The 13860-nt window shown below is 47.1% G+C and overlaps 1 protein-coding gene across 43 annotated transcripts in view; it reads right to left on the minus strand.

The window, feature by feature from the left end:
- Window positions 1–13860, minus strand: part of PTK2 (protein tyrosine kinase 2) — a 297953-nt gene that overhangs the window by 166255 nt on the left and 117838 nt on the right. For all 43 annotated transcript variants that reach the window (XM_070075578.1, XM_070075572.1, XM_070075548.1 and 40 more), the window contains one exon: window positions 13629–13716. In XM_070075578.1, coding sequence (XP_069931679.1) covers window positions 13629–13716 — 88 coding nt within the window. The remainder of the gene's footprint in view (window positions 1–13628; window positions 13717–13860) is intronic.

Consider the following 13860-nt stretch of genomic DNA (forward strand, 5'->3'; position numbering starts at 1 on the left):
GAAGGGCACCAGAATTGGAAGAGACGAAGTCACACTGTCCACGTTTGCAGATGACATGACGCTGTACCGGAAAACTAAACACTCCCTCCGAAAGCTGGTAGAACTGATAAACCAACTCGGTAAAGTTGCAGGTTACAAAATAAACATACAAAAGTAGTAGCTTTTTTGTATGTTAGTGACGAGCTCACAGAAAGAGAAAGCAAGAAAGAAATCCCATTCACAATAGCCACACAAAAATAAATAAAATATTTAGGAATACATTTAACCAAAGAAGTGAAAGATCTTGACAATGAAAATTATCAAACACTGATGAATAAAATCATTAAGGATACCAAAAAACATGGAAAGATATTCCTTGCTCAAGGATTGGAGGAATCAATATTGTTAAAATGTCTATAATACCTAAAGCAATCTGCAGATTCAATGCAATCCCTATCAAAATACCAATGACAATCTTTACAGAACTAGAAAAAGCAATCCTAAAATTCATACGGAATCACAAAAAAAAATCCCAAATAGTCAAAGTAATTCTAGCATGAAAAATCAAGCTGGAGGCATCACAAAACCTGACTTGAAAGCATACTACAAAGGTATAATAATTAAAACAGCATGGCACTGGCATAAAATCTGATACATAGGGGCCGGCACTGTGGCGCAGTAAGTTAATGCTCTGCCTGCGTTGCTGGCATCTCATGTGGGCGCCGGTTCTACTCCTTGCTGCTCCTTTTCCAACCCAACTCTGCTGTGGCCTGGGAAAGCAGTGGAGGATGGCCCAAGTCCTTGGGCCCCTGCACCCACATGGGACATCAGGAAGAAGCTCTTGGCTTCTGGCTTCGGATCGGCACAGCTCCGGCTGTTGTGGCCATTTGGGAAGTGAACCAACAGAAGGAAGACCTTTCTCTCTCTCTCTCTCTCACTGTAACTCTACCTTTCAAATCAATAAATAAAATCTTAAAAAAAAAAAACAAACCAGGCTGGCGCCATGGCTCACTAGGCTAATCCTCCGCCTGCGGCGCCAGCACACCGGGTTCTAGTCCCGGTTGGGGCGCCGGATTCTGTCCCGGTTGCCCCTCTTCCAGTCCAACTCTGCTGTGGCCAGGGAGTGCAGTGGAGGATGGCCCAAGTGCTTGGGCCCTGCACCCCATGGGAGACCAGGAAAAGCACCTGGCTCCTGCCTTCGGATCAGCGTGGTGCGCTGGCCATAGCGCGCCGGCCGCGGCGGCCATTGGAGAGTGAACCAACGGCAAAGGAAGACCTTTCTCTGTCTCTCTCTCTCACTGTCCACTCTGCCTGTCAAAAAAAAAAAAAAAAGAAAAAAAGAAAACAAAACCAATGCATAGATCACTGGAACACAGTAGAGAGCTTAGAAATTAACCCACATACATACAGCCAACTGATTCTGGGCTGAAGTGCTCAGACCACACACTGGACTAAGGGTAGTCTATTCAACAAACGCTGCTGACAAAACTCTCTGTGTGTGTGTGACAAACACTGTTTGTCAAAGTATTAAGGCTTTTTACTGTATAAACTTAAAATTTTATCTACAAAACTAAAAAAAAAGGGGAAGGAAGGAGGGTGGGCCAGGTGAAAATGACCACGTCTGTCTCCCAGTTCTAAAGCTGTGTATGCAGAAGGAAGATCAAGAAAATACGGACTGAACCGTATAAATGACAGGTAAGCCAAGTCTTCATTAACCAAAGTGCTTTTCCCTGAATCATCAAAATTACACAAGACTGGAAAGGGGAGAAGAAATGTTTTAAGTTAAAATATCCCATTTACAGCTGCACTTTCAAAAATATGTTTTAAATGACAGCTTCAAGGCTAAAATAATGGAGAAATACGTTAACTCTGATGACACAATTATCTGAATTACAGTTTGCAAAAAAGAAAGGTGAAGAAAAATAGATTGCTTAACAAGAACATTTTTCTACAGTCAAGTTTAGATTCTAGACCAAATAAATGAATTAATTAATTAAAAAAAAAGATTCTGGGCCAGAGCTCTGGCGTAGCAGGAAAAGCCGCCACCTGCAGTGCCTTCATCCATGTGAGTGCTGGTTTGAGTGCTGGCTGCTCCACTTCCAATCCAGCTCCCTGCTCATGTGCCTGGGAAAGCAGCAGAGGACGCCCCAAGTCCCTGGGTCCCTGCACCCACATGGGAGACCCGGGAGAAGCCCCTGGCTCCTGGCTTCGGATAGGCCCAGCTCCAGCTGTTGCAGCCATCTGGGGAGTGAACCAGTAGATGGAAGACCTTTCTCTCTCTCTGCATCAGCCTTGCTATAACTCTGCCTTTCAAATAAATAAATAAATAAATCTTTAAAAGATTCTAGATCATAGTATTAAGCTATGGCTCAAGACCTAGTATTTTCCTCAACTCTTCTGTGGAAATTCATCACTGACTGTTTATTTTGCCAATAAGTGGATATACTCATTTCAAATCTTATTTGTATGAGTAAACAATGAAGATTTCATCCTAAACCCAGGCTTCTTAAAGGCTAAAAATTTCAGCGGTAAATAATTTATTTATAAGTTCAGCATCACGAATGCAGAATTAATTAATACTGTAACTTCCTGGATAAACATGGACATCAAATTTTTAATTGAAGCCACCACCATGCACCAAGGGCTGCCAATCAAATAGTACTTAAATCAATGAAAGGTAAGAAAAAATCTGACCTCACGCTAAATATATTCTTCTTGCTTTCTAATATGTCATTAGCTTTATTGTCAAAGATTATTTTTGTTTCCTACTCCTAACTGTATGGTGTTAGAACAAGATTCTAGTTTATTGTTAGTGTGATTAATATCGTCAGGTATATTAAAAGATGGATCAACAATAATGAGTGAATCACTTGAGATTTCTCACATTGGTAGTGGAATTTAATGAGATTATGTGTACCCACAGCAATAATGCCCAACCAGCAATTCCATACTCAACCTCTGAAACCTTCAGTGACACTGTTTTCCTGACAATCCCACCCAAAATGGGCTTGGATAAAATTTCAAAATAAGCAGCAAGAACACTGATGCAGTGTACTGCAATCAGTTCCTTCCCTCTGTCCCTCCCTTAGGGTAGCAACGGTGGTAGAAGAACTAATATGATTATTTCTCCCCAGATGAAAGACCCAAACCATTAAAAATACTAATTCTTCTAAAGCAGAACGTACAACAGCTAACACTTAAAGGTGTTCACCATATGCCAGACATTTCAAAGTACTTTGCCATGTCACTTTACTGGACATTCACAGCAACCTCACCTCATTTTTCAGATTAAAAAATATGTATGAAAATGAACAAGCAACAGACAGGGAAAAAATATTAGCAAAACAAGTAATTCCATTTAAAAATTACAGAGACAGAGGTAGAATGCTCACTGCATTCCAGGGCTAGGAAGAGCAAATGAGAAACTGTCTAATGAAAACAGTTTCAATTTTAAAAATTTCTGGGGCCAGTGCTGTGGCTTAGTGGGTAAAGCCACCATCTGTGGTGCCAGCATCTCAGTGCCCTTTTGAGTGCTGGCTGCTCCACTGCCAGTCTAACTCTCTGCTGCGGCCTGGGAAAGCAGGACCACGTGCTGGGCCCCTGCATCTGAGTGGGAGACCCAGAAGCAGCTCCCGGCTCCTGGCTTCGGATCAGCGCAGCTCCAGCCACTGCAGTCATCTGAAGAGTGAACCAGAGGAAGGAAGACCTCTCTGCCTCTGCCCCTGCCTTGCTGTAACTCTGCCTTTCAAATACATAAATAAATCTTAAAAAAAAAAAGTTATGGAGATGGATAGATGGTTGTGATGGTTTTATAATATTATGAATGTACTTAACATTACCGAACTCAAAACTGGTTAGAGTAATATTTTAAAATGGGGACGGGGCAAAAGCACAACTTGAAAAATACAAACGTGGGGCTGGCGCTGTAGCGCAGTGGGTTAACGCCCCAGCCTGCAGTGCTGGCATCCCTTATGGGCGCCGGTTCCAGTCCCAGCAGCTCCTCTTCCGATCCCGCTCTCTGCTGTGGCCTGGGAAAGCAGAAGATGGCCCAAGTCCTGGGGTCTCTGCACCTGTGTGGGAGACCCGGAAGAAACTCCCAGCTCCTGGCTTCAGATCACTGCTGTCATTTGGGGAGTGAACTAGCGGAATGGAAGACCGCTGTCTCTCTGGCTCTACCTCTCTAGCTCTCTCTCTAACTCTTTCAAATAAATAAAAAGATTATTAAAAATTTTTTTAAAATACAAAACAGGCAAAAAGTTTGAAGTAGACTTTCACCAGAGAAGTTATAAAAGCCTTCAACATGCACAGGAGAGGGAGCACCCGGCAGCGAGGAGGCAGGAGAGTGAACTCGAGAGCCCCGTGGGATTCTGTCACGCTCCCGACAGGAACTCCAAAACGGAAAACCGACAGAGCAAATGCTGCTGAGAAGACGGCACAGCCATCATCAGCGGAAACAAAATGGTGGCACCAGGCAGGTGCTGGGCGTGGCTCATGAGCCACTGCTTGTGATGCAGGCCTCCCATCCCATGCACTCCAGGTTCAAGTCCCAGCTGCTCTGCTTCTGATCCAGCTTCCAGCTAGTGTGCCTAGGAAGGTAGCAGAAAACGGCCCAAGCGCTTGGGACCTTGCTACCCATGTGGAAGACCTGGTGGAGCTCCTGGCTCCTGGCTTCAGCCTGACCCAGTCCTGGCTGTTGCAACATCTGGGGAGTGAACCTGTGGATGGAAGTGCTCTCTCTCGTGTGTACGTGTGTACCCGCTTTCTGCCTTCTTGATGCTCTGCCTTATAAATAAACACACAGAAAGAAAGACCATTTTGGAGAAAGGCCTGGCACTTTCTTATAAAACAACAAACGCACCCACTCGCAGAGAACAATATTCACAGCAATGCTTCAGTCATTAAGGGTAATTAAAAACCAGAAACAGCCCAGATAACCCACCAACGGGAGGATGAACACACATACTATAACATGTTCCTACAGCAGAATACTCAACGGTAGAAGAAAACTGCTGGAATCTCAAAACCATTACACTGAGGGAAAAACCCTTATTACATAAAAGAATATATACCGCATGGAAGAATTGAGAAGAAATTCTAAAACAGGTGAAACTAATTATACATCAAAACAAAAACTACAATTAAATACTGAACTGTAGTTATGATATGCTTGATGAAGTATACGAATGTCTGAAATTTACTTGAAACTCATCAAATTAAGGTGGATTAGTGGTCCACTGGGAGGGAAAGGCAAAGCTACGAGGTGATTCAGAGGCAGCTCTGGGCGGCAGGCTCACTCCACGATTCCTGCAGCGTGACAGAACATTCGAGGAGTTTCTCAATAAAATGATGCAGAAGTACCCCCTGAGGTACAGAGAATGAAGTCCTCCGCACAGCCACAGTCAAACCTGTGGTGGGACAGAGATCAGACCCAGCCGGCAGGCTCACTCGGGGGCTTGGCATCCCGACCCTGCTTCTGAGACACTGTCAGGCCCCCCTGATCTCAACGCCATCTTCTGGGACACTGTCAGGCCCCCCTGATCTCAACGCCGTCTTCTGAGACACTGTCAGGGCCCCCTGATCTCAACGCCGTCTTCTGAGACACTGTCAGGCCCCCCTGATCTCAACGCCGTCTTCTGAGACACTGTCAGGCCCCCCTGATCTCAACGCCGTCTTCTGAGACACTGTCAGGCCCCCCTGATCTCAACGCCGTCTTCTGAGACACTGTCAGGCCCCCCTGATCTCAACGCCGTCTTCTGAGACACTGTCAGGCCCCCCCTGATCTCAACGCCGTCTTCTGAGACACTGTCAGGCCCCCCTGATCTCAACGCCGTCTTCTGAGACACTGTCAGGCCCCCCTGATCTCAACGCCGTCTTCTGAGACACTGTCAGGCCCCCCCTGATCTCAACGCCGTCTTCTTAGACACTGTCAGGCCCCCCTGATCTCAACGCCGTCTTCTGAGACACTGTCAGGCCCCCCTGATCTCAACGCCGTCTTCTGAGACACTGTCAGGCCCCCCCTGATCTCAACGCCGTCTTCTGAGACACTGTCAGGCCCCCCGATCTCAACGCCGTCTTCTTAGACACTGTCAGGCCCCCCTGATCTCAACGCCGTCTTCTGAGACACTGTCAGGCCCCCCCTGATCTCAACGCCGTCTTCTGAGACACTGTCAGGCCCCCCTGATCTCAACGCCGTCTTCTTAGACACTGTCAGGCCCCCCTGATCTCAACGCCGTCTTCTGAGACACTGTCAGGCCCCCCTGATCTCAACGCCGTCTTCTGAGACACTGTCAGGCCCCCCTGATCTCAACGCCGTCTTCTGAGACACTGTCAGGCCCCCCTGATCTCAACGCCGTCTTCTGAGACACTGTCAGGCCCCCCTGATCTCAACGCCGTCTTCTGAGACACTGTCAGGCCCCCCTGATCTCAACGCTGTCTTCTGAGACACTGTCAGGCCCCCCCTGATCTCAACGCCGTCTTCTGAGACACTGTCAGGCCCCCCCTGATCTCAACGCCGTCTTCTGAGACACTGTCAGGCCCCCCCTGATCTCAACGCCGTCTTCTTAGACACTGTCAGGCCCCCCTGATCTCAACGCCGTCTTCTGAGACACTGTCAGGCCCCCTGATCTCAACGCCGTCCTCCTGCGCATCACACCTTCTCTGGCCTTCCAACCTCCCTCATGAAGGTCACAGGACATGGAGGTCCACAGCACAGTGAAGTCAGAGCTGGCCTGCGGTGCGCTGGAGGTAAAGGGAGGGGAGGGGAGGGGAGGGCAGGGAGAGCAGTGCTCTCAAGCCAAGACTGCTGGAAGCTGCCGAGTGGAGGAGGCTCCAGCTGAGAGCAAGCACTGCCTCCCAGGGGGAGCCAGCGACCCTCAGACGCCCCCCCCCCCCATGGGTCTTCAGAAGCTAGTCTGTTTCCTTTTCCCAAGAAGCGAATACAAATTCTTGGAGGAGAGAACTCTCCGTCTAGGCCCTAAAGATTCCCACACCTGATGTTCCACAGATGAAGAGCTCCAGGGAACTCCCTGGCTCTGAGAGTCAGTGCGAGGCACTGACAGATGCGAGGAGTCAGACACAGAACACAGAATACAAGGCAGACAACTTAGCCGGTAATGAGGGCCATAAAAATTACCTGACCAGAAGAATATATTTCCCCAGGGAAACAGGGACAAGCATTTGGTATGGTGGCTAGGATACCGCTGGGGACAGCCACAGCCAGAGTCAGATTCCCACTGGCTGCTAACGCGCACCGTGGGAGCAGCAGGTTGTGGCTCGAGCAGCTGGGCCCCTGCCATCCATCTGGGACACCTGGACGGAGTTCCAGGTTCCTGGCTCCAGCCTGCCCCAGCCCTAGCTGTTGCAAGCATTTGGGGAGTGACCCAGGGGGTGGAAAATCCTTCCTTGTCCCCCTCTTGCCTTTCAGATGAAAATAAAACCTTAACAGACGCTCTGAACATAAATTTAGCCATACATGAGGAGAGCTTCTCATTGATAAGATTAATCTGAGCTACAGACCAAAGAGAATACTTGAAAATAGGAAAAAGAGGTTAACAGATACAAGGGGATACACCGAGAAGTTCTAACAAAGATCTAAACTGAAGGAATAATGAAGAAATGAGGAAAAGCCACATCTGAATAGAGATCCACTAAGACATTTCTGGAACAGGTGAAAAAGACATGAACCCACAGAGGACCTAGAGCACAGCACAGACCAAGCAGGGGTGGGGAGGAAATCCACAGCTACTCTGCAATGAGACCACAAAACACCAAAGACAAAAAAGATCTCCAAGTCATCCAGAGAGAAAAGACAGCACCCCAGAAACAGAACGGAAGCTGACTTCTCAATAGCAACGTGATGACCAAAGTGCAAACAGAATACCATCGCAGTGCTCACACAGAACAGATACCCAGCAAGATACTCAAGACACAGCAGACCTGGATAACTCTTGAAGTAATGGTTATTTACTATCTGTGCCAAGCAGTCAGAGAAAATATATTCTCCTCAAGCAAAGCTGAAACCTTAACGAATCTAAATCTGTGCCAGAGGACGAACCAACTCTAAGTAAGATTTCATCAGTGTTGAATGAATCACAGTCTCTAATCACAATGCAAAATTATTTTTGAAATGAACCAAAAAACTAGATTTTACAACCACTTGTAGTTCCACCAACAGGGTTAGCCAAATGTGCAAAGCGCAACGATGAGCCAAATGCTTCCTAGAAAATCTCCCTGAACGTGTCCATGAACTGAGAAACAAACAAAAACTAAACCAAAACCAAATTCAGGCCAACGACAGGAATTCAGAGGGCTGGGGGAGAGCTGCAGTCAGCTTATAGCCGAAGCGCAGGACTGAAACACACACGCACAGTAAGACACAACAGCTGGCAAGCAAAAGCAACCGACACTCAGAACCATGGTGACCTGCATGGAGTCAAAGGGCAGGAGGTGGGGCGAGGACACAAGGACATGGGATGGGCAGGTACCAAGCTGTTGTTTTCATTTGAGCTGCAGGTCCTGGGTAGCCGCTTCATCATCAATATCACAGCTTACAAAACAACGCATGTATTTCATGTTAAAGAATCTACATAATTAAAAACAATCAGCGCTATGAAATTTCAAGTCCCTTAACGGAGGATCGATTTAGCTGAGAAAGCAGTGAAAACATATGGCTGCATGTATGTGCACATCTTATTCAGCTGCATGGACTACAGGAGTTTCTGAGTTAGACTGGCTTCAGGTTCCAGGCCCTTATAACGCTATTAATCCATCTCAGAAGTCTGAAAATTTCCACACAACTTCTCACACATTACTTGAGTTGCATTCTTATTATGGGGACCAATTATTGACTCATACCCTTTTTCTTATTGCATGTGTTTAAACACAAGTTTCAGCTTTGGAATTAAACTGATTCCCAAGTTGGGTACTGCAGATCAACATATGGCTTCATTTATAACAGTTCGAGAACTTCAACCTATGTAGAAGGATGCCTCTGTGTGGACATTTGACCATGGCAAGTCAAAGGGGAAACGACTTGTCAAGCCAGCAATGAAAAATCATACTATCTTCAATATTTTCTTCCCAGAACAGGGTAAAAATAAAAAATATAATATTTTAAAGACACATATGGAATCATAGCTCTTTTAAGCAACAGCATTTAAAGTGGTATCTTCCACACCCATGAAAATATGTAGCTGAGTAACTGTGATGGGTGCCTCGACTGTAACTCAGCAGAATTTACCCGATTCCTTGATGGACATGTGCAACGCCTCCTGTTTCTTGTCCTATGATATTCCCACGAGCACCTCTGTATGTGTATGCATGCATTCATGTGTCAGGACTTACGGATTACTTAGCATGAATTCCTACAAGAATTATCAGCTCAAATAATAGGCAACTGCCAGTGCTCAACCGTTCTTCTACTCAGAAAAACAGCAAGGTAAAGAGAGCCACCAATCAAAACAACTCAAGAGTACAAGCACAGCTGACGCTCTCAGGACACCTGCTGCCCCCCTGAGAAATCACCACGCTGTTTCCCACGGCCTCCTGTGGCTTCCGCATCAGCTTCCCCTCCTTCTACTCACTCTCTCCTGGCTTGACAAACCAGCAGCCCACGTGGAAAAGAGGAGTGACCATGATTACCCTTACATCTCCTTTAAAATGCATGTGCTAGTATGCAAGTACAAAATAAACATGACCATTAGAATAATTTTAGAATGTTTTAAAATCTTTCTGGATGTTACAAAAAGGTACCATCTAACTGAGAAACTTTGAAGAAGAGAGTGTAGAGATGGATGACCACGGCAGGCAGGCTGCAGGGCTGGAAGGATCATACAGAGTACGCAGGGGATACACCACCCAGAACGTGCCGCTCACACCGCCACCTTACACGCGACGGTAAACACTGAATCCCCAGACGCCTGGTACTGTCCACAACGCCCCATCACTGGGCAATCCCGTGGCAGACCGACTTGCCTGGTTTCATCAACAGAACCACCCTTGGGCGGGCAGCACTTGCCACTGCTTCACCGGCCGAGGCAATCAACCGCAGAGTCAGAGGCACCTCACAGCCGCGGCTGCTGACTGCAGAACCACGGGGCAGGCTAGTGCTCACCCTAAGTTCCTTTAAGCAAGGCCATCCTTACTCTGCACTTTCACTCCAGGTTTTAAGACAACTCAACTGAATTCTATACACGGCAAACACAGAAGCAAGACCTCCCAAAAAGGGAAACTAGGACACCCAGGAGCCGTGAAAAAGGAACAAAACAGTTACAGACTCTCGGTCAGCCTAGCAATTATAGAAAGGAGTGCCTATCTAGGCCTGCATTAAGCATGCTAGAACCCAGTATCACCAAAGTCACCACAAAGTGCCCTGGTGGGCAGATTTTTTCAAGGAAAGTGTGTCAGTGCACTCACAGGTCGTCCACAGGAGAGAGAATGCGGTACAGGTCAAGGGAGTGTGTCAGTGCACTCACAGGTCGTCCACAGGAGAGAGAACGCGGTACAGGTCAAGGAAGTGTGTCAGTGCACTCACAGGTCGTCCACAGGAGAGAGAACGCGGTACAGGTCAAGGGAAGTGTGTCAGTACACTCACAGGTCGTCCACAGGAGAGAGAACGCGGTACAGGTCAAGGAAGTGTGTCAGTGCACTCACAGGTCGTCCACAGGAGAGAGAACGCGGTACAGGTCAAGGAAGTGTGTCAGTGCACTCACAGGTGGTCCACAGGAGAGAGAACACGGTACAGGTCAAGGGAGTGTCAGTACACTCACAGGTCGTCCACAGGAGAGAGAACGCGGTACAGGTCAAGCACCCTAGTCCACAAGTCAGAAATGTCCCCAAATTAAAAGTCGGAAATGTCCCCAAATTAAAAGTCGGAAATGTCCCCAAATTAAAAGCTTTTTGAGCACCAATATATCGCCACAAGTAGAAAACTCCACTCCATGAAAACGACTCATGCACAAAATATTTAAAAATACTGTATATATAAAATTATCTTCATACAATGTGTATTAGGTATAAATGAAATATAAACAAACTTTGTATACTGACTAGGGGTCTCACGCCAGATATCTTATTACCTATGTGCAAATTTGAGCTTTTTAAACAGTATTTATTCATTTATTTTCCAAAACTCTGAAACACTTCTGGTTCTACGTGTTTCAGACAAAGGGCACAAAACCTGAATACACATTCCTTGTCACCTCCTTCACCAAGATATTCCATCAGACGGCTGAAGAGTGAGATGTCACACACGGTGAACCAAGGTGTAAATCGAAACTCAGGTTTCCTTACGAGCAGCGCTCCACAACCTGAGCTGGGACCAAACAGGCCTTCTCTCTTACCCGTTCACCAGACTTCACCTTCCCTCATGCAGCCCTGAGTGAGTGCAGGCCAAGTAAGCTGCCGCCTGCGATGCCAGCAGATTATACTGGAGTGCCGGTTTGAGTCCGCTGCTCCACTTCCTATCCAGCTCCCTCCCTCCCTCCTTCCCTCCCTCCTTTCTTTCTTTCTTTCTCTCTTTTTTAAGATTTGTTTATTTGAAAGGCAGAGTTACAGAGAGGCAGAAGCAGACAGAGGGAGAGGTCTTCCATCTGCTGGTTCACTCCTCTAGTGGCCTCAACGGCCAGAGCATCCAGCTCTTTTCTAATGGGCCTGGGAAAGCAGTACAAGATGGTGCAAGTCCTTGGGTCCTGGCACCCCGCACAGGAGACTGGACAGAGCTCCCGGCTCCTGGCTTCGGCCTGGCCCAGCCCTGGCTATTGCGGCCATCTGAGAGTGAAACAGAAGACAGAAGACCAAGTCTGTCTCTGTAACTTTACCTTGCAAGTGAATTAATAAATCTTTACAAAAACAAAAGATACTTACTTACCTTAAGTCCATTAACCTGACACTTCCTTTATTACTACCAATCACACAAGAAAACAGGACCTCCCCACCCACTGCAGAGGCAGAAACCTGCTTCTACGCAGGAACACCCATCGTTACTTCACGCGCAGACAACAGCCTCTCCACCTCTCTCTGCTCTTTCTCGGCAGGACGTGCCCAGACTCATACAACAGACACTTTTCCTTCATTATTTCACTTTCCATTTTAGCTCAATCGCTGCGTCCTACCAAACCCATCCACTAAATCCACTTACTACTGTACTCGTCTGTCTGGCTTGTCAGGACACCTGAAGAGTCTCCAACGTGCTTGGAGCCTATAAAGTACTGCCTCCTATGAAGACCCTCCATCTGGGGGGGTGTCCCACTCGAGGGGACAAATCAAGCACTTCGGGGGCACACGCCGGGCCTGCCAGTCGAGATGCCCGTTAAGGCACTCATGGCCCTACTGCAGCATCTGGGCTGGGTGCCCAGCGCTGCTCCCGACGCCACTGTTTTGTTCAGGCGATGGTATGGCTGACGTACTCAGCGGAGTTGATTTTTGCGAATTATACAAATCACTATCAAAATTATACTGATATAGCTGGCTCCGACAATAATGTCTACATAAAACAAGCTTATTGACGCTGAAATATAATACCTACTAGGATTGGTGTTCTTTTGTTTTCTAATTTATTTATTTGTGAGACAAGAGTTACAGAGAGAGGGAAAGACGAAAGAAGTCTTCTATCCTCAACGGCCAGAGCTGGGCCAATCCAAAGCCAGGAGCCAGGAGCCTCCTCCAGGACTCCCCCATGGACGCAGGGCCATCTTCCCACTGCTTTCCCAGTGGGGAAAGAGAGCTGGATAGGAAGAGCAGCAGCCAGGAACCAAACAGGCACTCATATGGGATGCCAGTGCCGCAGGACAGAGGCTAAACCACTGTGCCACAGCGCCAGCCCCTAGAGTTAACTTTTCGAAGATCTGCCTACAGGACTGGCATTTGCTACAGTGATTAACCCGCCACTCGGGACATCAGCATCCCATGTGGGAATGCCTGATTCCAGTCTCCACTCCTCTACTTCTTCTTCAGATTTATTACTTATTTGAAAGAGTTACAGAGAAAGAGGGACAGAGAGACAGACAGACAGACAGGGAAGGGAGAGAGAAAGAGAGAAAGAGGGCCACCTGCTGGTTCACTCCCCAGATGTCCCAGCAGCCAGGGCTGAGCCAGGCTGAATTCAGGAGCCAGGAGCTTCTTGAGCTCTCCCACGCGGGTGGCAGAGGCCCAAATGCTGCCTTTCGCAGGCCATCCGCAGGAGGCTGGATGTGAAGTGGGCCAGCTGTAAGGGATGCATGTCACAGCTGGCTGCTTTACCTGCTACACCACACCGCCAGCCCGGCCACTTCCGATCCAGCTTCCTGCTACTGTATACCTTGAGAGGTGGGAGATGACGGCTCAAGGACTTGAGTTACCGTCATGCACTTCGGGGACTCAGACTAAATTCCAGGTTCCTGGGTTCAGGCTGGCCCTGCTGAGGCTGTTGTGGGCACTTGGGGAATAAACCTGCAAGTGGAAGATCTCTCTCTCTCTCTGCCTTAAAAAAGAAAATACAGACAGGTTTTTAACAATTTTCTCAAGCATACAAAAGTTCAGAAAGTACCAAGACTTCTACTGCCCTAGAGCAACAAATTTGTCATCTCCAAAACATTAGATTTAATTCTAAAGTAAAAACATGTAATAGGCAGGGTTCAAAGAAACAGGAAGTGTATCACAGCACTGTCTCATACCTGTTGATAGAAGAAATTCAAGGTTGGTTTGTCTTCAGTAAACTGATTGAGAAATCCTTTGGGCAAATAACGAATTCTCAATTCGTATCTGAAAACATAATTCATAAAACAGAACAATCAGAAAGTAACTCTCAATACACAGTGCCTTGTTGTCTAGTAATATACAATATTACTGAGAACGGCATTAACAATTGCTCTGGGAAGTAATTCCTAAAATAAGAAAAAACAATTA

Source organism: Oryctolagus cuniculus, chromosome 6 (assembly GCF_964237555.1).
Source record: "Oryctolagus cuniculus chromosome 6, mOryCun1.1, whole genome shotgun sequence".
In the NCBI taxonomy this organism is placed as follows: domain Eukaryota; kingdom Metazoa; phylum Chordata; class Mammalia; order Lagomorpha; family Leporidae; genus Oryctolagus; species Oryctolagus cuniculus.